General features: G+C 45.3%; 1 protein-coding gene across 1 annotated transcript in view; it reads left to right on the forward strand.

The window, feature by feature from the left end:
• LOC137562619 (zinc finger protein 782-like) overlaps positions 1 to 23,477 on the forward strand; it is a 62,234-nt gene extending 38,757 nt beyond the window's left edge. The window contains exon 2 of the mRNA XM_068274132.1: positions 21,992 to 23,477. Within this exon, the coding sequence (XP_068130233.1) occupies positions 22,056 to 23,006 (951 nt within the window). The 5' untranslated portion in view covers positions 21,992 to 22,055 and the 3' untranslated portion in view covers positions 23,007 to 23,477. The remainder of the gene's footprint in view (positions 1 to 21,991) is intronic.
• The last annotated feature ends 1,501 nt before the right edge of the window (positions 23,478 to 24,978 follow it).

The following is a 24,978-nucleotide window of genomic DNA, read 5'->3' on the forward strand; positions in this document are numbered from 1 at the left end:
CAAGCAGTTGTCAGGCAGCAGCGAGCAGTTACCAGGCAGCAGCAAGCAGTTACCAGGCAGCAGCAAGCAGTTACCAGGCAGCAGCAAGCAGTTACCAGGCAGCGACAAGCAGTTACCAGGCAGCAGTGAGCAGTCGTGAGTTTGAGAGGCATTTCACTGCCTGTAAACAGTTCGCGGAAAAGAGGCCTAACACACAGAGGGATGGTCAATGATATGCAAATAATTCCAAGTTGATGCAAATGTTGTGGTAATTTCATGTAAATTTGAGTCTTTGTGGAGTTTGATTGGTCCATTGTCAAGCAGCATAAATTTGCATACAATTAACCAAATTTGCACAATCTTGGAATCTCTGCATCACATTGACCATCCCTATTGCACTTATATCCTGTTTTTAGATGAACATAAGCTTTGTCTGGTAAATGCCGTTGTTCAGGTTCCTGAGTAGATCTGGTATGTGACGCTTATCTAGCTGTATAAATTAGCAACACTGGTATTTATTTAAATTGATTGAGGGCTTTGTTCACACTAAGGGCGGTTTTTGGCCTTTTTTCAAGCGCACTGCGTTTTGGCCGCTTTGTGCTCCGCAAAGTGGCGCCTATACCATTTTTGGGGCGATTTTTGCTCTAATGGAAGGTATAGGTAGAGCGCTAAATGCTCATAAAATTGCTTTATGCTGCGATTTCGTTCGATTTTAAGAATAAATCCAATGGGTTCTATTCACAGTCCCATGCGGTAAGATATATCACCGCCAGTGATAATTTCCACATTTTTTTTCCCCACATTCACTAAAATTTTCTGCATGTGGAAATAATGTGTGAAAAAAATTGGGGAAACATGCGTAATTACATAGAAACCATGCGGAAAAAAAAATGGCATAAATAAAACTTGTCAAAAAATATTAAAGTCCAGCAAACACAGCGCTCAAGGCTCCAGACTACACTTAAGCGAAATATATCACCAAGTACTAGTAAGTGATATAAAATCGGTAGTTAAGTCAGAAATAATATGCCCCTTTTTGAAATTATTATTTTTTTGGTACTTATCCGTTAGCCGGGCGCATGCGGCAGGTGGCGACAAAACTCCACCAGAGTTACATCTTTCCCTACTATCCATGTCGGCCTGGAGGGGGAATAGTAATTAGCGCCACCTGCCGGATGCGCCCGGCTAACGGATAAGTACCATTTTATTTATTTTTTTTGTGGGAATTACCGACTTTTGTGGACTTTTACTGCACCTTTTATGCATGCGGGTAAATACATACAATTTTACGCATGCGGTAAATGATCATGCGTAAAATTTTGTGCATCAAAATGGTCTTATTTCAGGTGGGAATTTACCGCAAGTGCATTTCCGCATGCGGAAAATGATTCCGGATAGAGCCCATTGTATTTATTCTGTTCCAGGTCAAAGAGTTCACTTCCTGACTTGCGTCAGGGTGTGAATTAAAAAAATCACTCTGCAAAAGTGCTTTAGAAAAGCGCTTTAAAAAAATGCAGCGCGCAGGCAAGCGCCGTGAGGCACTAAAAAAAATTCGCACTAAATTGAAAAACATTTGTGATTTAGATTTTAGATGTGAACAAGGCCTGAAGCACTATAATGTGAATATAAATATTTTGCATTGTGGTACAGACTGATCTGTGAGGTGTGTGTGTGTGTGTGTGTGTGTGTGTGTGTGTGTGTGTGTGTGTCAGGGGTGTAGCAATAGGGGTTGCAACCGCATCGGGGCCCTTGGGCCAAAGGGGCCCTCCCTCAACTGCACTATTAGCTCTCTATTGGTCCTGTTCTCATAATAATCACTTCTATAGATACTTTGAATAGTGGTAACCATTAACAAACTGTTCCCCATCCCCTTCTTGCACCTCTGACACTGTAGTTGCCATTGGCAGGTTTTGGTGTGCCGTATCAATTGTTATGTATAGAGTGCTTGGGGGGCCCCAATGTAAAGCTTGCATCGTGGCCCACAGCTGCTTAGCTAAGCCACTGGTGTGCGTGCAAGTAAGCGTGTGTGCATACATTGGCCTCTATTCATAAAGCATTCCCGCATGCGGTAATGCTCAAAACAGCTGACTTTACAGAGCACTTAGCAAAGTGTCCATTCATAAAAGCTGTTTCCACATGAAAAGTTGACATTCTTGAGCAGTGTGGGAAATTACCGCCTTGTGCAGTGATTATCTCAACACGTCACTACATGTCAATTCATAAAGATTAGAGCAAGCGGAATGGAGAATACCGGCTGTTTAGAAAAGGAGATAAGCATGCGGATAACAGCAAAGTTAATGGGGACAGACCTCCCAGGCAGCAGCAGTGAGAACAGAACAAAAAAGGCTTCCTGTAATACCCAGGCAGTGTTTTTTAACCCATTGGGTACCTGTTTTCACATATATTTCACATCAGAAAGCCTGCATGTGTAACATTTCTTGAAGTTCTTCTAAGCTGTAGCAATTAACCTCCTTAGCGGTAACCCCGTGCTGGACACTGGGTAAGCCGCACAGGAGGATTGCTCTGGCCCCGCTGGGCCGATCTGCATAATTTTTTTTTTTTTATACACGCAGCTAGCACTTTGCTAGCTGCGTGTTACTCACGATCGCCGCCGCCCCGCGCCGATTCGCCGCTACCCGCCGCATCAGAGGGTGCCCCCCCGAGACCCGTGCGCTGCCTGGCCAATCAGTGCCAGGCAGCGCTGAGGGGTGGATCGGGACTCCCTCTGAAGTCACGACGTCGGTGACGTCATCATGCGCGTTGCCATGGCGACGGGGAGCCCTCATGGAAATCCCTTTCATAACGGGATTTCTGGATGGGCATACGCGCCGGCGGCGATCGGCGCATATGGGGGGACGCCGCAGGGAGGGTGGTAGCGCTAAGCTAGCTACATGCTAAAAAAAATAATAATTAAAAAATCAAAAATCAAACCGCCAGGGAGGTTAAATAGATTGTTTAGAAAGATTCAGAGAAGATTCAGGGCAAGAAGAGGCAGTTTAAAAAAAAAAAAAAAAATGCACATCTAAAGGGAAGTTGGGACTGCCTCCTTTATAGTAACTGTCTCTGCACAGAGAAAATGTATCAACTCACCCAGTACCGCCAGTGTAGTGTGGGAATTCCCAGACCTATTATCGCAAGTGTAAACATTTTTATGAATTAGCACACTAAAGTCTAAAATACTGATGCGGTATTTTCCCTCCAAGATATTTTTTTTTTCCCCGCACAAATTTTATCAATAGAGCCCAAAGAGTCATCTATGGAGGCGATGGCATAGGGATTCCTATAGCAGCTGCTATGGGGCCCAAAGGCAATTGCCAGTGGCAATAATGCGGTCCTCAGTGGGCCTCCTGAGGTGCAGAGTAATGTAAAAAGAGCAAAGTAGAGAAAATATCTTTTTTGAGGGTCCCTTTGGCTACTTATACTGGGTAGTGATATATATAGTACTGGAAGCACCTCTGACTACCCATATTGGGGGCTACCTAATACTGTGACCCCTCTGGGGGGGGGGGGTTACCTAATATTGGGTGTACCTCTGGCTAACTTCAGTGGGGAGCACTACCGGCTAGTTATCACGGCCATTTTTTGGCAAAGGCATTCCAGGCCACTGCATACAGTGCCATTGGCCCTGAGGGGTGCTATGCCCCTGGCTTAAGCTCCACCTCTGAACTAAGCCTCACCCCATGGGTGTTCTATTACGTGGGTGTGGGTGTAGGTGTGTGTGGGTGTAGGTGTAGTAGCAGGACGTTTGGTGTCCTGAGGAGCAGCAGCATTGCAGGTCCCTGGAGAGCAGACATCGCAAGGTCCAGATAGTGTAAGTTGCAGGCAGCCTCCACTGTGTCCCTTTGTGCTACCTCTTCGCTTCCCTGCCTCCTTTGGTCCACTTGTGCTACCTCTGCCCTCCTGTTTATCCCTCTGTTACTTCTCCTCTCCCCCATTGTGCCTGCCTTCAGGCCCCCTCTGTGGACAGACGGAGGCAGAGAGGGCCTGAAGGAGAAACAGAAGGAGGCACAGAAAAAGATAGGAGGCTTCTATCCTTTTCTGTGCCTCCTTCTGTTTCTCCTTCAGGCCCTCTCTGCCTCCTTCTGTCCAGCAGGTTGTCTGTATCTTGGGGACTCGCTGTATTAAGCAACCACCTTATATACCACATGATTCATATTCTCCAGTGCGTGTGGGGTTTTTTTTTTGGGGGGGGGGGGGGGGTTGGAGGGGGGGGGGGGACAGGACTTCTTGCCTGGAGTGACAAAAAGGGTAGAAACAGCCCTGCTAGTTATATTGGGTGGACTACCTAATACTAGGGGTACCTCAGGTTGCCAGTACTGAGGGGTTGCCTAATTCAGAGGGACACCAGGTGTGTGGGAGGGAAAGGGCATAATAAAGGTTTATTATTATTATTTTTGTGGGGTGCCCCCCCCCCCCCCCCAACCAAAATTTTTCTATGGGGTAGGTGCTTTTTGGTCACTTCTTTTCTAGTTTTTCTGCGTTAGAGACAGTTCACATGGCTGTTTGCCGGCAGCTTGTTTCACCGTGGCCAAACTGTTGGAGCTAGTCTAGGTTAGTGAGCCCAGCAGGAAATCTCATAGCGGGCAGTTCTTCAGTTACAGCATGAAGCATTGTGATTGGCTGAATAGCGTGGGCATAATTTACTACATCCTATTGGAAACCTAGCAGTTTTGAGAGGGTGCAGGCCACCCAATCACATTAGCAGAATTTCCCTATGAGGTTTTCTGCTGGGTCCCCTAAACTAGACTAGCACCAAACTGTTTACTAATATTACGCAGAAAAGTATTTGTTGTTTGTCCCCATGTCTGAGCTCTAGGGGAATTGACCATAATTGCATATGCTGATGATGCCTGAAGCTACATCGTAGTAATCTTAATCCACTGCAGCACTTGATCAGACGGCAGTAAATGGTGTGAGATGAACGCATGCCTTCATTTCAATGACGCAATTGTGAAGTGGTGGATCCTGAGTGGGAAATGCCAGGGACAAACACTGGCAAAAGATCATTTCATGCAAAAGACCAGTTCCTGCAAAATGCGTTCTTAGGCTATCATTCATGAACAGGCTGTCGGTAAAGAGAATTAGTGCGGGAAAACACCGCTGGCGGATTTTTAGACTTCTGGGTGGGCATTCACAAAGATGTATCCATGTGCGGAAGCAGTGCGGAGATTCCCCCGAGCTAAGCTGGTGGTAGGCAGGCGGTAGGCTTGCGGAGACACGGAAGCTGCCGAGTTGATACATTTCTCCGTGTTCCGCTCTGCTGCAGCTGCCTGGGAGGTCTCTGTGTCTCCATTCACTTACATTGGTATCGCCACATCAGAGTGAGCGGTACTTCGGGACCTCACACCGCTTGCGGTGATCTTCATGAATTAACATTTTGCTACATTTGTACCGATAATCACCGCACAAGGCGGTGATTTATCACTCTGCTCGGTAGTGTCATTTTTCCATGCGGAAAGAGGCTTTATGAATGCTGACTTTGCCGAGTGGTCAGTAAAGTCAGCTGTTTTAAGCATTTCCGCATGCGGAAATGCTTTATGAATGATAGCCATAGTGTATGATATCTGCAGATCTCATACACGCCTTGTTTAACAGATATTCACCTGTAGATCAGATCCACCAGGATGGATCTTCAGATCTGCAGATGATTGTCAGATCTGACTGCAGAGGAATGTCTGTTAAACAAGGTGTGTATGAGATCTGCAGATATCATAGACTATGGCCTGGTGCACACCAAAACCCGCTAGCAGATCCGCAAAAATGCTAGCAGATTTTGAAAAGCTTTTCCTTATTTTTATGAAGCGTTTCAGCTAGCATTTTGCGGTTTTGTGAAGTGTTTTTGGTGTAGTAGATTTCAGATATTGTTACAGTAAAGCTGTTACTGAACAGCTTCTGAAACAAATGCCTGCAAAACCGTTCTGAACTGCCGTTTTTCAGATCGGTTTGCGGTTTTCCTATACTTTACATTGGAGGCAGAAACGCCTCCGCAATCCAAAATCTGCAGCAGCCCGGGAGTATGCGATTCTGCAAAACGCCTCCCGCTCTGGTGTGCACCACCCCATTGAAATACATTACCCTAGCGGTTTCACATCCGCAATCGGATCTGAAAACGCGACCGAACCGCTCTGGTGTGCACTAGGCCTTAGAATGTATTTTGCAGGAACTGATCTTTTGCACATTGTTAAAGGAAAATTAACTTACACATGAGACATCTCCATTAAGTGCCAAAAACGTAGAAATCTTTATTACTTGGCCAAGGCCTTTCTAACAGCCAGCCTCAGTGGCGTAGCTAAGGAGCTGTGGGCCCCGATGCAAGTTTTACAATGGGGCCCCCCAAGCACTCTATACATAACAATTGATACGGCGCACCAAAACCTGCCAATGGCAACTACAGTGTCAGAGATGCAAGAAGGGGATGGGGAACAGTTTAATAATTACTACTATTCAAAGTATCTATAGAAGTGATTATTACCAGCACAGGACCAATAGAAAGCTGATACTGCAGTTGATGAAACCCTCTGGCCCAAGGGCGGTCGCAACCTCTGCAACCCCTATTGCTATGCCCCTGATGCTACAGTCACAGTTACTGAAATGCAAAGTGTGAAACGAAGTAATTTTTGCTTCCAAATCGCCTCTGATAAAAACCAGTGGCTGATAATAGATATTCTTATAGCTCTACCCAAACCTACATCACACCCAAAAACCACCACTACGGAACGGATCATTTGACTGCCCATATTTAAGTATAAGTAAATACCATCTATAACCAGATATGCCCGATATAAATAGTGGAGGCAGTCAGGCAGATTTTGCAGTAGTGGTAATGGGACACATCTCGAGTACTCCCGAATAGTTTTTATTGGTAGGGTGCAGCTATTCTGACATGAGGACAGTCAGTGACATGGCTATGTACTCTGTAAAGTGCTGCAGAAGATGTCAGAGCTGCACTCACCTAAAGGATTATTAGGAACACCTGTTCAATTTCTCATTAATGCAATTATCTAATCAACCAATTAAATGGCAGCTGCTTCAATGTATTTAAGGGGGGTCCTGGTAAAGACCATCTCCTGAACTCCAAACTGAATGTCAGAATGGGGAAGAAAGGTGATTTAAAGAGACTCTGAAGCGAGTGAGCTAGGAATTGATTCGAGTAAAGCACCTTACGTAATGCCAAAACACCGCTATCTCGCGACAAAACGAGAGGTCTTCACCCCCAAATCCCTCATGCAAAATCCACGACTTTCTTGGTCGTGGATTTTGCTCTTCCTGGAGGCAGAGCTATGAGCTGTAGCTCTGCCTCCATGCGCATCAATCACTGCACAGACCTCCGCCTCTACCCCGCCCCTCTCTGTAAAGGAAAAGTGAGAGGGGCGGGGAGAGACGGCAATCAGCTGGGATTGACACGCTGAGAGGCAGAGCTACTGGCATTAGCTCTGCCTCAAGCAGGAAATGCTCCCCGGACCTAGAAGAGGGGATTTGGGGGCTAAAGACCCCTCATTTTGCCGCAGGATAGCGGCGTTTTAGCACTATGTAAGGTGCTTTACACGAATCAACTCCTAGCTCACTCGCTTCAGTCTCTTTAACCTGCCTGGCGGTATGGACGAGCTCAGCTCGTCCATTACCACTGAAGGCTGCCGCTCAGGCCCTGCTGGGCCGATTTTCATCAAATAAAAAGGAGCACACGCAGCCGGCACTTTGCCAGCCGCGTGTGCTACCTGATCGCCGCCGCAGTGCGGCGATGCGCCGCGTGCAGTGGCGAAAGAGGGTCACCCTAGCCGCCTGAGCCCAGCACAGCCGGACCAAACAGTTCCGGCCAGCGCTAAGGGCTGGATCGGAGGCGGCTGACGTCCATGACGTCACTCCGCTCGTCGCCATGGTGACGAGGAAAGCAAAACAAGAAGGGCCGCTCATCGCGGCCTTTCTTGTTACTTCTAATCGCCTTGAGGTGATCAGAAGTACGCATTAGGAGCGCCCTCTAGTGGGCTTTCACGCAGCCAACTTTCAGTTAGCTACATGCAATAGTTTTTTTTTTTTTATTAATAGAACGCCAGGCTGCTTAAGCAATTTTGAGCGTGGCATGGTTGTTGGTACCAGATGGGCCGGTCTGAGTATTTCACAGTCTGCTCAGTTACTGGGATTTTCACACACAACCATTTCCAGAGTTTACAAAGAATGGTGTGAAAAGGGAAAAACATGTTGATGCTAGAGGTCAGAGAAGAATGGACTGACTGATGCAAGCTGATAGAAGAGCAACGTTGATTGAAATAACCACTCGTTATAACCGAGGTATGCAGCAAAGCATTTGTGAAGCCACAACACGCACAACCTTGAGGCGGATGGGCTACAACAGCAGAGGACCCCACCGGGTACCACTCATCTCCACTACCAATACGAAAAAGAGGCTACAATTTGCACAAGCTCACCAAAATTGGACAGTTAAAGACTGGAAAAATGTTGTCTGGTCTGATGAGTCTTGATAGAGTCAGAATTTGGCATAAACAGAATGAGAACATGGATCCATCATGCGTTGTTACCACTGTGCAGGCTGGTGGTGGTGATGTAATGGTGTGGGGGATGTTTTCTTAGCACACTTTAGGCCCCTTAGTGCCAATGGGCATCATTTAAATGCCACGGGCTAACTAAGCATTGTTTCTAACCATGTCCATCCCTTCATGATCACCATGTACCCATCCTCTGATGGCTACTTCCAGCAGGATAATGCACCATGTCAAAAAGCTCAAATCATTTCAAATTGGTTTCTTGAACATGACAAATTGACAATGAGTTCACTCTACTAAAATGGCCCCCACAGTCACCAGATCTCAACCCAATAGAGAATCTTTGGGATGTGATGGAATGGGAGCTTTGTGCCCAGGATGTGCATCCCACAAATCTCCATCAACTGCAAGATGCTATCCTATCAATATGGGCCAACATTTTTAAAGAATGCTTTCTGCACCTTGTTGAATCAATGCCACATAGAGTTAAGGCAGTGCTGAAGGGGAGAGGGGGTCAAACACCGTATTGGTATGATGTTTCTAATAATCCTTTAGGTGAGTGTATATAAATACATAACAATAATATGGTAGGGCATTAGACTGACTCTGGTAGGATTAGATTGTGAGCTCCTCTGAGGACAGTCGGTGACATGACTATGTACTCTGTAAAGTTCTGCAGAAGATGCCAGTGCTATATAAATATATAATATAGTACAGATTAGATTGCTGCAGCCTACAGAAGATGTCTGAGCTATATAAATACATACAAATATTGTAGGATTAGACTGTGAGCTCATCTGAGGACAGTCACTAACATGACTATGTACTCTGTAAAGTGCTGCAGAAGATGTCAGTGCTATATAAATACATAACAATAATATGGCAGGACATTAGGCTATGACTATGGCAGGATTAGAGTGTGAGCTCCTTTGAGGACAGTCAGTGACATGATTATGTACTCTGTAATGTGCTGCAGAAGATGTCAGTGCTATATAAATACATAATAATAATATGGTAGGACATTAGACTATGACTATGGTAGGATTAGATTGGGAGCTCCTCTGAGGACAGTCAGTGACATGACTATGTACTCTGTAATGTGCTGCAGAAGATGCCAGTGCTATAAAATTTAAATAAATGATAATTAAATAATTTAAATTATAATATTCCAACATTTAAAATGAGCTGTTGCTGGTTTATTTTTTAAAAGGGGTGAGGAGGCACAGGGGAAATGAGGATAAGGAGGATAGAGGAGGGTGGGAAAGATAAAGAAACATTGGAGAGTGGAGAGAGTAGAGGGTGGGGTAGAAGACAGTGAGGTGGCCATACATAAGGCAAATCGGTGCTGCTAAGAGCAAGCCCAATTGACGATGTGACCAATTTTAGGCCGAAATTGGTTGCATGTATGGATCGGACCTGCTGCAAGATGTAGGGCTGGCATGCTCGATCAGGTGCACGGTAGTAACGGCATGCAATATCAGGATGAGGGAAAAAAAAACCCTGAGCTGTCCCCCAATGTAAAATGTGCCCCCTCCCCCGCAGCCCTGTGCAGCATATATTACCTGTCAGTGTCTACCATTGGCTTCGGGCTCCATCCTCATACACGCGTCCCACACGTGCCCACGTATATGCCGGCAACCACATGGGGCGTTCGTTTGAAGCCAGCGACGGACACCAACAGGTAAAGTGACTGGGAGGGGGTAAGGGGGACAGGCAGAGCTGTCACTGTGACTGAGAGGGGGAGGGGGTAAGGGGGACAGGCAGAGCTGTTGCTGTGACTGAGAGGGGGAGGGGGTCAGGCAGAGCTGTCTCTGTCACTGAGAGGGGGTCAGGGGGACAGGCAGAGCTGTCGCTGTGACTGAGAGGGGGAGGGGGTCAGGGGGACAGGCAGAGCTGTCGCTGTGACGGGGAGGGGTTAAGGGGGACAGGCAGAGCTGTCACTGTGACTGGGAGAGGGTAAGGGGGACAGGCAGAGCTGTCACTGTGACTGGGAGGGGGAGGGGGTCAGGCAGAGCTGTCACTGTGACTGGGAGGGGGTAAGGGGTACAGGCAGAGCTGTCACTGTGACGGGGAGGGGGTCAGGGGGACAGGCAGAGCTGTCGCTGTGACAGAGGGGGAGGGGGTCAGGGGGACAGGCAGAGCTGTCGCTGTGACTGAGAGGGGGTCAGGGGGACAGGCAGAGCTGTCGCTGTGACTGAGAGGGGGAGGGGGTCAGGGGGACAGGCAGAGCTGTCGCTGTGACTGAGAGGGGGAGGGGGTCAGGGGGACAGGCAGAGGCAGAGATAAGGATCAGTCACTGTCAGACACAACAAGTAATTTGTCCAGCTTGCCACACAGCGCTCTGCCCTGCTGTCACCTGTCCCAGCTAGAGGAGCTCCCAGCTGCTGCACTCCGATCTCTAGCCCCTGCTGTGCAGATCCATCCATTGCTGGCCTGAATGAGAGGCTGCGTGCCTCTCAGCCACATCCAAACTTGCCGCTCTGCAGCAGCAGGAAAGCCGGGGGAGGAGACCACAGAGCAGGAAGTAGCACAGAGTTGTGCTCTGCCTGCGATGTATGTGACTCGCACATTGAAGGGCCCGTGCGCTGCATGTCTGGATGGAGTGCAGACAGGAGAGGGGGCCATCACCATGTGACCTCACAGGGAATTCCCCGACCTCCCGCTGGATCAGTAGTGTACAAGCCTGCGCTGCGCACATAGATGGGGGTGGGGGGGGCGTCCGGGCCCCCCCCTCAAGGCTTCAGGAGGCGGGCCCGGTCGCACGTGTGACCCCTGCGACCTCGGGCCCTACGCCAGTGGCCAGCATGTAGAGTCTGCAACTAACACAGGCCCTGCACAGCAGTAGAAAGTGCCTTTCTCCTGGTGTGCAAAGTCCTTTTAAACCCTAATTAATAAAATATTCCTCCTTTTAGGCAGTTCTTTCTGGTAAGTGTCCAATTAGCATCATATCGAGGTGTCTCAGTCCTCCTTTCTTGGGCGGGGTTTCTTGACTTCTCTCTGTCCTCCATGAAAGTGAAAGTCAACTTTGGAGGAAGTCTTCTGAAATCAGTTCCTTGTTTCGTTTTTCAAAGTCAGACCTGCCCTCAGAATCTGGTTCAAACTGCTTCTCAAAGAGTTGTTTCTTTCGTGCCTAGTACACCATGACACTGAGGGGGGAAGGGAGGTGTTCTGGAATTTCACTGCAAAGGACATAGGAAACTGCACAGTAAATGGTTCACAAACATATATAACATATATTCAGTGATATTGCGATAACTCTTAGGGTAATAATAATCCTATTACTTAAAGTGTCACTCTAACACACTGGTCTGATTCTGTGCATGTGGTCCTTATAGCCACATGAGAATATAAAGGATACCTATATAAAGATCAATAGATTAATTATAAATTTCCATAATTCTTTCCACAACATACTGATCTGTTGCATGTGTACAGCATCTGTGTGTGCAGCATCTTGCAAAGATTTTTAGATGGGGAGTTCAGCTCAACAGAATAGACTGTGTAGAGTATGCTGTCATACTACATGGAAGGGGGGGGGAAGAAATTGATCTGTGATCTTGCCTTTTCCAAAGACTTTTATCTAAAGTGTGTGTGTGTGTGTGTGTGTGTGTGTGTGTGTGTGTGTGTGTGTGTGCGTGTGCATATAGAATTATTCTAATGCTGCGTACACACTGGCGACTATGGTCGTTTGAAACAGCTCATTAACGATCGTTCCGCCGACAATCGGGGAAATAACTTTACCCAACGATCATTAACACGAACGACATCGGGAAGATGGAAATATCCAACCCGGATCATATCTACCGACAATCGTTACAAAACTATAGTGTGTACAGACATCGGCCGAGAACGACCGCTACAAAGGCCAATGCGCCTGCGTTGAATTCTGCCCAGCTTCAGTACTTCCTTTGTAGCGTGGCCGTAAAGATTGTTACATTGCTCATTTCAATTAAACTTTGTTTTCAAGTTAACAATCATATATTTGTATCTATTGTAACTCCATGTCAGTGGTTTTTTATTTTATATAAATATGTACGCAACATTTCCTTCTGATCGTTCTTTTCTGCGAGAACTATCGTTAAAATGTGTATGATGATCGCTGCATCCCATCGTTGCATACTAATCTTTCCAATATCGTTCGTCTGGTAACTATCGTTCTTTGCAAACGATAGTTATCGCAAGTGTGTACGAAGCATTAGGCTCCATACACACATACAGTTGTAATCTGCAGATGATTGGCCAACTTTACCACTGCCATTTGTATGAGGGTCAGCAGCTTTAGAATACTATTATTTATTTATAAAGCGCCAACATATTACGCAGCACTGGACATTAGTTTAGGTTACAGACAATATTTAAGGGTGACATACAGCAATACAACAATACAGGAATATAACAAAAACCAGATCACGCAGCACAGTATGAGTACAAGGTAATGCTTAGTCAGTCAGTATGGGAGTATGGAGATTAGGCGATTTGAGTTCACTCAAATGCATAGCATGGGTTCACAGTAATGGAGGTGCATGATCAGGTAGGACACAAAAGGAGGACCCTGCCCAAAGGCTTACAATCTAGAGGGAGAGGTAGGGACATGAAAGGTAGGGGACCAGAGTACAGCTGTGGGTTTAGAGCACTTGTGAGGGGTGGTAGGCTGGAGTGAAAAGGTGAGTTTTGAGGGCCCTCTTGAGGATATTGAAGGAAGGGGCTGCCCTAATGGGTGGAGGTAGAGTTCCATAGTGTTGTAGCAGCTCTTGAGAAGTCCTGGAGGCATGCATGGGACTGGGTAATGGGGGGGGGGGGGGGGGGTCAGGCGGGGGCGGTTAGGCGCAGTTCATTGGAGGAGCAGAGTGAGTGGCTAGGTGTCTACCTCTGGGTAAGATCGTAAATGTAGGTTGGACAGGTTTTGTGGACAGATTTTTAGGTCAGACACAGTATCTTGAATCTATACTATAAACAGACTGTGTAGGTATGCTATCATACTACATGGGAGTGATAAAATTGGCCAGTCATCTGCAGATAAAAATTGAGTGTGTGTACAGACCTTAACTTGCTGCTTGCAGGCTTTGAATTAACATCTATGGGCCCATGCACACTAGCTGTGCTGCATTGCGTTTCCACAGCATTTACATTTTGAAAAAAACACACTTTTGTTCACTTAAATGAGAATCCTGGTAAAGTCAAGTATGGTGATTTTGCTGGCATTCTCATTCAAGTGAATGAAAATGTGTCTTTCAAAATGCAAATGCTGCTGAAACACAATGCAGTGCAGCTGGTGTGCAGACCCTATGTCCAGTCTCCCTTGCAGTTCACACATTCTATAACGCGTGTGTGAACTCACTGGACCCATCTCTGATCATCTCTGTTGGGAGTTTTTTTTTTTTTTTTAATAGTTTGCGTTTTTTATTAATATTTATGTTTTATTATTTTATCACTGCATCCCCGCTGCACAGCTCTATTCTATATGGGGAGGATCGGGGCAGAGCGTCAAGACGTCAAGTACCAATCTTCCCCATAGAGAATAATGAAGCTGTGCAACAGGATGCGATTGCTGGAGAGACGGTAAGTAACAGTATCAGGGTGGGGTGCACCCTATACTGTGACTCCTATTGCTGGATAATTTATACTAGAGCCCCTACACCTGCATAACCTATACTGGAAGACAACTGTACCTTGCAAAACCTCCTGAGTGGCATATCCAACACTGTGTAGGGCATATTGCTTTCAGCAAAACTTTCTTGCCCGACATAGTGTCGAGCATACCACTTGGGGTTAACAGTGCGGTGCAATCTGGCATAATGAAAGGCATGCTGTGTGGTATGGAGCAGCGTGCATATTTACAGTTCCAGTGAAGCATACCATTCATTGACTGTAAGCTTCACTCTATTTTTGTACAGGGAATGCTATGCCCCGGTGCAAACCTAGCTTTAGGCTAGTTACACACATAACGTGCCCCTAACGCAACGCCTGGTGTTCTCTGGTGTGGACGTCTGAGTGAGCCGCGTTGTGCAGCTCACTCTGGCGTCCGTGATGCGTACTCTTGGACGCATGCGGCATCACGTGGTCCTGCCCGGCCAATCGCCGCACAGAGCGGCCGTTCCAGGAAGTAAATGCTGCACGTCACTGAGTGCAGTGAATATTAATTAGCCATGTGCCCGGCCGCTTTCCCCTCCTCCCCAACTTGACTGAGCATGTGCAAACAGTCTAACGCGGCTTAGCCGCCTAGAACGCACAGCATGCAGCACTTTGCTGCGTTACAATGTAACGCAACGTGGGCAGTGTGAACAGCCCACTTGTGTTACATTGCTGTGTGTTGGGGGAGCGTTACAGGCTGCACTAACGTGCGCCTGTAACATCCCTATGTGCAAGAAGCCTAAAAGTAGACCTGTGTCAATAATGGGCTGAGTAAATGAATGCCCTAGTTGAGATGCATCTCCTCCTCCTCCTCCCTTTTTTTTATTATTTTTTTTTTCTTAATTAATTTGATAACCTATATTTTATATGAATTGTGCATACAAAAAATGTTGTTAAAGGAAAACAAAACTATGATAAAGTAAGCTAATGGGTATGTATGGTGTATATAGGGATGCTCAATAAAGTGCAAACAATTGATTGTTGGTACAAGATTATGCAAATTGTGTATGCAGCTTAAAAAAAACCCCAAAGAATTGCATATTGGCAAAATTTGATCTATATTCAAGCTGGAAAAGTGTGCGTACACAATAGTGCTAGTCTATTCTAGGGGACTCAACGCAAACTCCCATAAACTAGCATCGACACAATGAAATTTGCCAAGCTGGCAGCCTTAAATTACTGTATATGCTAGAATATAAGTCAACCTCTTTTATAAGTCAACTCACAATTTTTGACCCTCTTAAACTGGAATTTTTCTTGACTCAAGTATGTCTACCCAACAAAGTCAATGGCTGCACTTGGGGCACAGGAGGGGTTAATGACTGCACTGCATACAGTATTGCAGCCATTAACCCCTTCTGTTCCTTGCATGTAGCCAATAACTTCTCCAGGTCCCCAAGTGCAGCAATTATCCTCCCCCCTCACTGCAGCACAGTATTTTTCCCTACCCCTTTCTTTTTTTAGTTGTTGTGGCCAGGACTTTCACACCTGTTTTCTTGGCATTTACTTTATCAAGAAAGTGTCCCTTACCACTGCGTAAATTGCTGCAAATGGAATTGTCACTAAGGCCTGGTGCACACCAGAGAAGGTTTTTCTGTTTTGATTTTTTTAAATCTGCTGCTAATGTTATCCTATGTGTCTGCACACTGGAGCAATGAGGTTTTGTAAAAATAACCCATAGCATTACATTGGGAAGAGCTTTTGAAACCTCTAAAAGCTCTTCCCAATGTAATGCTATGTTTTTTTTTTACAAAACCTCATTGCTCCAGTGTGCACAGACACATAGGATAACATTAGCAGCAGATTTAAAAACTCAAAACGCTCAGAAAAACTCCTCTGGTGTGCACCAGGCCCAATATAGTGCACACATCACTCAGTGTGCTCAGTGTTGCCTTTTGACTCATGGTCGGCCCCTATACTTTTATTTCGTGAGCCAGACCTAAATTTCTAGACTAAGGCTGCTTACACACTAAGACGTGACAGGCGCACGTTAGTGCGCCTGTAACACTCCCCCAACGCACAGCAATGTAACAGAAGTGGGCTGTTCACACAGCCCACGTTGCGTTACATGTAACGCTGCACGCTCTCCGGAAAGTGCAGCATGCTACGGCGTTAGAGCGGCTATAGCCGCGTTAGACTGTTTGCACATGCGCAGTGGGGGGCGGAGAGGAGGCGGGGAGAGCCAGCTACAGTAGCCGCGCACATGGCTACTTAATATTCACTGCACTGGCGGCCGCTGATTGGCCGGCGGGACCAGGTGATGTGGAGTGTCTTGCTCCGCATCACGTGGTCCCGCTGGCCAATCAGCGCCACTCTGGGAGACCTTATAGGAATCGAGCCGCCTAACGCGGCTCACTCTACCGTCCTCACTTGCAGCACCATGCGTTGTGTCAGGTGCACGTTATGCGACCTTAACGTAGCACCTAACGCAACGTCTTGGTGTGCAAGTAGTCTTATAGTAGATTGTGTGTAGATAGATAGATAGATAGATAGATAGATAGATAGATAGATAGATAGATAGATAGATAGATAGATAGATAGATAGATGAATAGATAGTAAAAAATAAAGTATATAGATGAGTCTCTGTCAAATTATGTAAAAAACAAACAAAAAAAACCCATACTTGCCAAGAATGTAGCAGTCCTGTCTGCGGCGTCTATCTTCCCTCAGGGCTGGACCCCACTAGAGCGTTTTTTTTTTTTTTTTTTTTTTTTTTTTTTTTTTGCGTTTAGGGAGCATAAAAAAATCACTAGCTATTTCCCAAAACGCTCAGCCAATGTAAATGAATGGTGTGAATTCCACAGAAGAGATTGCGATTAGCGCAAACGCAGGACATGCAGCATTTTGTTAGCGTTAGCGCTTCAATGTAAAGCATGTAATCGCTGGCATAATCGCTCATCAAAACCTGCACGGAGCGATTTTTGCTAGCGTTTTAAGCTACTGCACACTGTAACAAAATTAAAATTAATTGAAAGGACCAATCGGACTTTAAAATGCTAATCGCTACACAACCGCTGGCAAATTGATACACTTTTTAAAATCTCTCCCTAAAACGCTCATGAAATCGCTTACAAACTGCTCATACAAAACGCCAGCGACTGTGATTAGCGATTTGTAGTGGATTCCAGGCCTCAAGCTTCAGAGGCATTCCTGGCTCCTGATTGGTCCCTTTCTAGCTGAGGGGAAAAATAAATCTTCTCCCAACAGTCGCGCCACCACTCCACCTACTGATGCAAAAGTAAATAAAATTTTATTATGCATTTTAAGGTGGTTTTTTTTTTTTAATTATATTTTTATTATTTAAATATTTAGCTTTATTTGAATCCTTGTCCCCTTGCCTGCTCATCACTGGGCTGCGGGCTCGATCCACACTTTGCCAGACAACTTTTTTACTCAAACTCTATGTCCACTTGGCTTGTGGAGATTGCACGCCAGGACCCTCAACCACTGGTGGGCTGCATCAACCTGAGTCCAATCTGAAGCGGAGTGAGTGGGCAAGGGTCCTGGTGTGCAAACTCCACAAGCCATGTGGACATAGTTAGAATAAAACAGTTGCCAGATCGAGGACCAGGCCTGTAGCCCAGTGAGTGAAGTGAGCAGGCAAAAGGACAATGTTTTCAATCAAGCAAATTATTTAAAAAATTAAAATAAATAAAATACATTTCATATAATATACTGTATAATAATACGGTAATACCTTGAAATGAATAATAGAATGTTATATACTTTTCCACCAGTAGGTGGAGTGCTGTGCCAGAGAAGAATTTTTTTTTTTCCTCAGCTACAAAGGAACCAGCAATTAGTCCATGGAGGCAGACACCACCAATAGTAAAATATAGTTCTTTATTCAAAAAATGTTTAAAATTTCATCCAGTAAAAGTGGCCATTTTTACTGGATGCATTTTTAAAGATTTTTTTTTTTTTTAAATAAAGAGCTATATTTTACTATTGGTGGTGCCTGCCTCCATGGACTTTGTTTCTTGTAGGCCACATGGTACTGTGGTCTTAGGCGTTGGCAGTTTGGCACACCCTCTTTCCGTGTGATATACTAGAAAGGAGCGAACCAGGAGCCAGGAACGGCTCTGAAAGATGAGGGACAGGGGGCGTTGCTAAAATCCTACAAGATCCAGGGCACTTTTGGGAATTCCAGCCGGAAAATTGGTGTGGCCACACACCAGAATGTGGGTGTGGTCAAGGGTGGAACCAAACTTACATTAAATTACCTGGCTTCTGTGCTGGCTGGTCTCGCTTTCTGCTGGGTGGGCAGGCCTGCTGCCAGGCAGGCCCCCATAGCATTCCCTGACCTTCTAGTGGACCTCCGCCCCCCCCCCCCATGCTCCCATGGGCCTCTCATTTAGGTACTACAACACCCAGCATGTTTCCATAGAAGAACCACACATCCTTGCTTGCTCCATAAAGGCATCACAGCACCCAGTATACCCCATTGATGCACTACAGCTCCCAGCATGCCTTCTATGTAAGCACCTCTGCTCCCAGCATGCCCCCATAGAGGCTCCACAGCTCCAGGTGCTCTCGCGTCTGATTCATTCTCAGACACTATGGGGATAAGATAGAGACAATGGCCTCAATTCACTAAGATCATGCTGGAGATAAGGCAAGAGAAAACTTAACTCCACACAGTGAGAGAGTAATCTTATCTCTTCATTCCTTAAGTTACCACCTCTGTAGTTATTTTACCTCCTCTGTAGTTAATTTACCTCCTCTGTAGTTATTTTCACACGCCTGTCTTTAACTCTGGAGTTATTTTAAGGATTGGAGAGTTAACTTAAAGACAGAAGAGTTAACTTTAAGCTTGCCTGAGGTAAAATGTTTCCTGAATACTACATGCCTTATCACCATGGTAACAACTCTAGAAGAGTTATTAAAGACAGCAGATAAGCTTAGTGAATTGAGGCCATTGTCTGCAGAATCTGGAGACCAAGCGGCCAAAGGTGAGTACTGCTGCCTGACTCTGCCTGTGGCACATCTGGGGCACCCCAGAATAGATCCTTGGCACGTGCCACCAATGTTTGGGGCTAGCAACGCCCCAGATGAGGGAAGATGGATGCCACGGACGGTACTGCTACATTCTGGGGCCACACAATGCCAGATCATACACTGGTAGTAGTCCAAATAATGTAAGCTCACGTTGTTCTGTGAGCAGGATGCACAATCAAATATGATGCACAAGGAGGTGGGGTCCTGCCAAAGGCTTACAATCTAAAGGGAGGGGCTAGTGTCACATTAGGTAGGGGCTCATCCAGAGGTTCTTGGCTGGGGAAGTTAGGGCAGCATTGAGGTGTGGTAGGCCTTCTTGAAGAGATGAGTTTTGAGGACCTGTTTGAAAGTGCTGAAAGGAGGGGGCAAGCATGATGAGCAGTGGGAGAGAGTTCCACAGAGAGTTCACCACATAGAACAGCCATTGTACAGATCAGTAAGGAAAAAAAAAAACAGAATGGCAGGAAGTATACCTGAGGCGGATGACAACAAAAAAGTTAGAGCTTTCCATGCCTAGTGATGGCTCCTCTCAGCCTGATGGCATTTAGATTGTTTTCTAATAAGCTGGAAATCTCTGTGCGGAATGAGGGCTGGGCTGGTGCACACCTAGAGTGTTTCTGAATGCTTTTCAAAACCCTAAAGGCTCATACACACATCAGGCCTGGAACCCACTGAAATCCGCAAACGCAAAACGCAACCGCTAGCGTTTTGCATGAGCGGTTTGCAAGCGGATTCATGCGATTTTTCGGTCGCGTTTTGCAACAGTGTATTTTTTTCCTCAGCGGTTGTGTAGCGTTTTGCGTTTCGCGTTTTTATCCTGATTGGTCCTGTAAATTATTTTTAATTTTGTTACAGTGTGCTGAACCGCAAAACGCTAGCAAAACCGCTCAGTTTAGGTTTTGCTGAGCGTTTCTGCTAGCGTTTCAATACTTTACATTGAAGCGCTAAAGCTCCCAAAATGCTGCAGGTCCTGCGTTTGCGTTTCTGGGAAACGCAAACGCTCCTGTGGAAGTTGCCCCATCCATTAACATCAGCTGAGCGTTTTGGCAAAACGCTAGCGTATCGCAGCGCTGCCAAAATGCTCAAAAAAAACGCTCTTGTGGGTTCCAGCCCTCAGACCATAGTCTTTGGAAAATGAAAGACTACAGACCAATTTTACCCCCTTCCATGTAGTATGAGAGCCATACCTTCACAGTCTTTTCTATGGAGCTGAACTCCCCATCAGAAAAAAAAAATCTTTGTAAGATGCTGCACACAAAGATGCTGTAGACATTCAAAAGATCAGTATCTGCAAAAGATCTGTTCCTGCCAAAAATCCATTCCTGCAAATTGCAATGATAGTCTATGAGATCTGCAGATCATCATACACACATAATTTAACTGACATTCATCTGCAGATCAGATCCACCAGGATGGATTTTCAGATCTGCAGATGATTGCTTGATCTGCAGATGAATGTCAGTTAAATCATGTGTGTATGATGATCTGCAGATCTCATAGACTATGAATGCAATTTGCAGGAGCGGATCTTTGGCAGGAACAGATCTTTTGCAGATACTGATCTTTTGTGTCTGTACAGCATCTGTGTGTGCAGCATCTTGCAAAGATTTTTTTCTGATGGGGAGTTCAGCTCCATAGAAAAGACTGTGAAGGTATGGCTCTCATACTACATGAAGGGTGGTAAGATTGGTCTGTGATCTTTCATTTTCAAAAGACTATGGTCTGATGTGTGTATGGGGCCTAAGGCTGCTTACACACAGGGACGTTACATGCGCACGTTAGTGCGCCTGTAATGCTCCCCCAACGCACAGCAATGTAACACAAGTGGGCTGTTCACACAGCCCACGTTGCGTTACATCTAACGCTGCACGTTCTTCAGAAAGTGCAGCATGCTACGGCGTTAGAGCGGCTTAAGCCGCGTTAGACTGTCTGCACATGCGCAGTCATGTTGGGGAGGAGCGGAGAGTGGCCAGGCACATGGCTAATTAATATTCACTGCACGTTGTGACGTGCAGTGTTTACTTCCTGGAGCGGCCGCTTTGTGCGGTGATTGGCCGGCGGGACCACGTGATGCCGCATGCGCACAAGAGTACACATCACGGACGCCAGAGTGAGCTGCACAACGCAGCTCACACTGACGTCCACATTGAAGAGCACCAGGCGTCGTTAGGTGCACGTTATGCGACCTTAACGTGGCACCTAACGCAACGTCTTAGTGTGCAAGTAGCCTAAAGCTTTGAAAAGCGATTAGCTAATATATTTGAATGGGATGGATCACACCAAAGCGCAAACGTGGATGCTGCAGCATTTCTGAGGTGATTCAGCCTCAATGTTAAATATAGGAAAGTGAAAAATCGCTCTACAAAGCGCTAGAACAGTGATTTTTTTTTCCCCCCCAAGCATTTTATACAAAAGTTGTACACTTGCAGCTCTACTGTACAAAAAAAATTGCTACACCAAAACGCTACGAAAAGCGCTATGCAGAACTAGAAAATTGCTAGGCACATGGAGTCGTTTAGAAAAAAAATCACTTAAACGCTGAGCGTTTGCAATTACGCTAGCGATTTTAGGTGTGCACCAGCCCTCAGACTGGCATGAGGATCATCACAGAAAGAATTAGCTATTTTCATCATAAGTGACTCTACAACACCCCAGTTGTGTATTGGATAGCACTCTTGCCTTGAATCTGTGGGTACCAGGTTTATATCGAGGCCAGAACACTACGCTATGCATGGGAAACAAAAAGCAACAAATTCCAATGGAAATGCCCTATGTGTACTTAGAACAATAGTTGAAATTGTGTTTTTATATTGATATACAGTAAGTTGAGACCTGCCAATGGTGTGAATGTAATATGTATGGACATGTCTTTATTTCTTCCCAGGTGGATGTGCTGTTAGTCACACACTGTGGAATTGTTTTACATCGAAGAAGCTCATCATTGGCATATGATGACTGATAAAGGAAACTCGCTCTATCCATGTTCTGTGTGTGGAAAGACCTTCACTTCAGAAATTCAGCTTCGAGGTCACCAGAGGATTCATCCAGGAAACATGTTTTTTTGTGACAACTGTGATAAAGTTTTCTTTACAAAGACACTGTTCACTCTACACCAGAGGACTCACACGGGAGAGAAACCCTTTTCTTGTAAGGAATGTGGTAAATGTTTCCCAACAAAGCGAAACTGCACGAGGCATGAGAAGACTCACACAGGAGAGAAGCCATTCTCGTGTGGAGATTGTGGAAAATGCTTTAGAACGAAGTACGAGATTAGCAGACACGAGAAGACTCACACAAGTGTGAAGGCCTTTAGATGTTTAGTATGTGGCAAATGCTTCTCACGAAATGAATTTCTTATTCAGCACTTGAGGACTCACACAGGAGAAAAGCCGTACAGTTGTTCAACATGTGGTAAGTCCTTCAAGCAGAAGTCCCATCTTATCCAACACCACGGGACTCACTCAGATGAGAAGCCATTAAAGTGTACACACTGCAATGAGGGCTTCAGACAGAGAAGAGATCTTATCGTCCACCAAACAACTCATACAGGACAAAAGCTATTTAATTGTCCAGTGTGTGGGAAGTGCTTCCAGGAAAAGAAGAAACTTTCTCGTCACCTGAGCACTTACAAAGGATTGAAGATCTTTTTTTGTCTACGTTGTTTCCGATGCTTTTCTAGAAGGTGCAATCTTATTGAGCACTTGAGAACCCACTTAGGTGACAGGCAATTTAAATGTCCCAAATGTGGCAAAAGCTTCTACCAAAAGTACCATCTTATGAAACACCTGAGGACTCATGCTAAACAAAAGCCATATAAATGTTTAGTCTGTGACAAGTGTTTCTCAATAAAGGCATCGTTTGAATGGCACCAAAAGAGCCACGAGAGAAACTCTGCATAAAGTACACTGTGGCTAAGCTGAAACCATCCAAATCCTATGTATGCTATGGATATGATGTGTGAAACAAAAGCTTGTTAACCTAAGAGTTTACTTTAAAACCCATTTAATTCTTAAGGTGACTATCGAGGATGATCAATGAGATGCAAATATTTCCAAGTTTATGCAGGATTATGTATATTTGTATGCAAATGTATGCAGCTTTGAAATGGACCAATCAATTTAATCCTGGGTGGGACTTGATTGGTTGATTTTCAAGTTGTATAAATTTGCATTCAAATTTATGTAATTCTGCATGAACTTGGAAATGTTTTCATCTCATTGATCCTTCCTAGTGACTATTTTTAGTGGCCTCTTAAATGACTTATCCAGCAGTAAGGCCTCTCTCTGCACTGGCTGGGCGCTTGTTAGCACTCGGTACTAGTGCTGGACAAGTAAAAGTCCGAACGCCACCTACTGGCCAATTATTTTAATAACAACCTCACCCCTCCAACCCCCCCCCCCCCCCCCCCCCAGCCTAATACTAATGCCAATGTGCATCATATGAGGCTTTCTGAGGCTTTCCCTCACCACTGCTATTTCCTGCTCTGCCCCTATCTGTTCAATCCCTCCCCCGCTAATTATCGTCTCTCGAGGCTCAGCTATATCCTGCACCTCCAGTGCCCAAATTATATTCTAAGGCCTGGTGCACACCAAAAACCGCTAGCAGATCCGCAAAATGCTAGCAGATTTTGAAACTCTTTTTCTTCTTTTTCTGTAGCGTTTAAGCTAGCGGTTTGCGGTTTTGTGTAGCGTTTTTGGTGTAGTAGATTTCATATATTGTTACAGTAAAGCTGTTACTGAACAGCTTCTGTAACAAAAACGCCGGCAAAACCGCTCTGAACAGGCGTTTTTTTCAGAGCGGTTTGTGTTTTTCCTATACTTTGAGGCAGAAACGCGTCCACAATCCAAAATATGCCTCACCCCGGGAGTATGTGTGTGAGTCCTCTGCTCTGGTGTGCACCAGCCTATTGAAATACATTACCCAAGCGGATCCGCACCCGCAAGCGGATCACAAAATGCAGCCGAACCGCTCTGGTGTGCACTAGGCCTATGAGCCGCTATGGCCACAATTAGCATTGTGATCTGTGCGGCACCCAAGGTACAAGGTGCATGGAGGCGCTCAGATTACCCGCTTCAAGTGTGGAGATGTTAGTACTAAAATCTGTAGGCCTTTGTAACTGGTGCAATGATGAAATATTTAAATTTTTGTACACTATGGTCACGCTTAAAAGGTCAGGATTTGTTGCAAATTGAATTAACTTTTTTAATGTAATTTTTTTTTTAATATATAAAAAATTTACTTTAATGACTGCTACAACCTTTGTCAAGTTTGTATTGCTGTCTGGGTCCCTATTTTGTGGGGAAGGATCTCAGAGAACGGGGAATATATCCAAGTCTCCGTTGTACAGAAATGGAACACAAAATTAAGAAATCCTTCAAGTACTGCAATGTGGTGGGTGTTTTTATTTTATTTTATTTTTTTTAGTGAAAGAAAAAGAGATTAATTCCACTAACACATGGATGAATCCTTATTTTAAACATTTATTTTATTGTACAATAGTTTTACCCTATATTGTCTTTATGAATTGTATGGAGGGGTGTACACACATCCAATTTTTTTAGATTACATACACCATCTGCTCATAGTATTCAAATTATGTTGGCCCTCATGCTACATGGAAGTAGTAAAATTAGCCAATCAAAATTGGATGTATGTATTGCACCCTAAATTAGTAACAGATCAGATTATTTCTACTTTCTTAGGCCCAGTGCACACCAAAACCGCTAGCAGATCTGCAATACGCTAGCGGTTTTGGGAGCTGATTTCAGAGCGATTCTAGGTATGTTTACAGAGGTTTTCTAAACATACCTAGCGGTTTTGGGTGCGTTTTTGTGTAGCAGATTACACATATTGTTACAGTAAAAGCTGTTA

The sequence above is a fragment of the Hyperolius riggenbachi genome, chromosome 3 (assembly GCF_040937935.1).
Source record: "Hyperolius riggenbachi isolate aHypRig1 chromosome 3, aHypRig1.pri, whole genome shotgun sequence".
Taxonomy (NCBI): Eukaryota; Metazoa; Chordata; class Amphibia; order Anura; family Hyperoliidae; genus Hyperolius; species Hyperolius riggenbachi.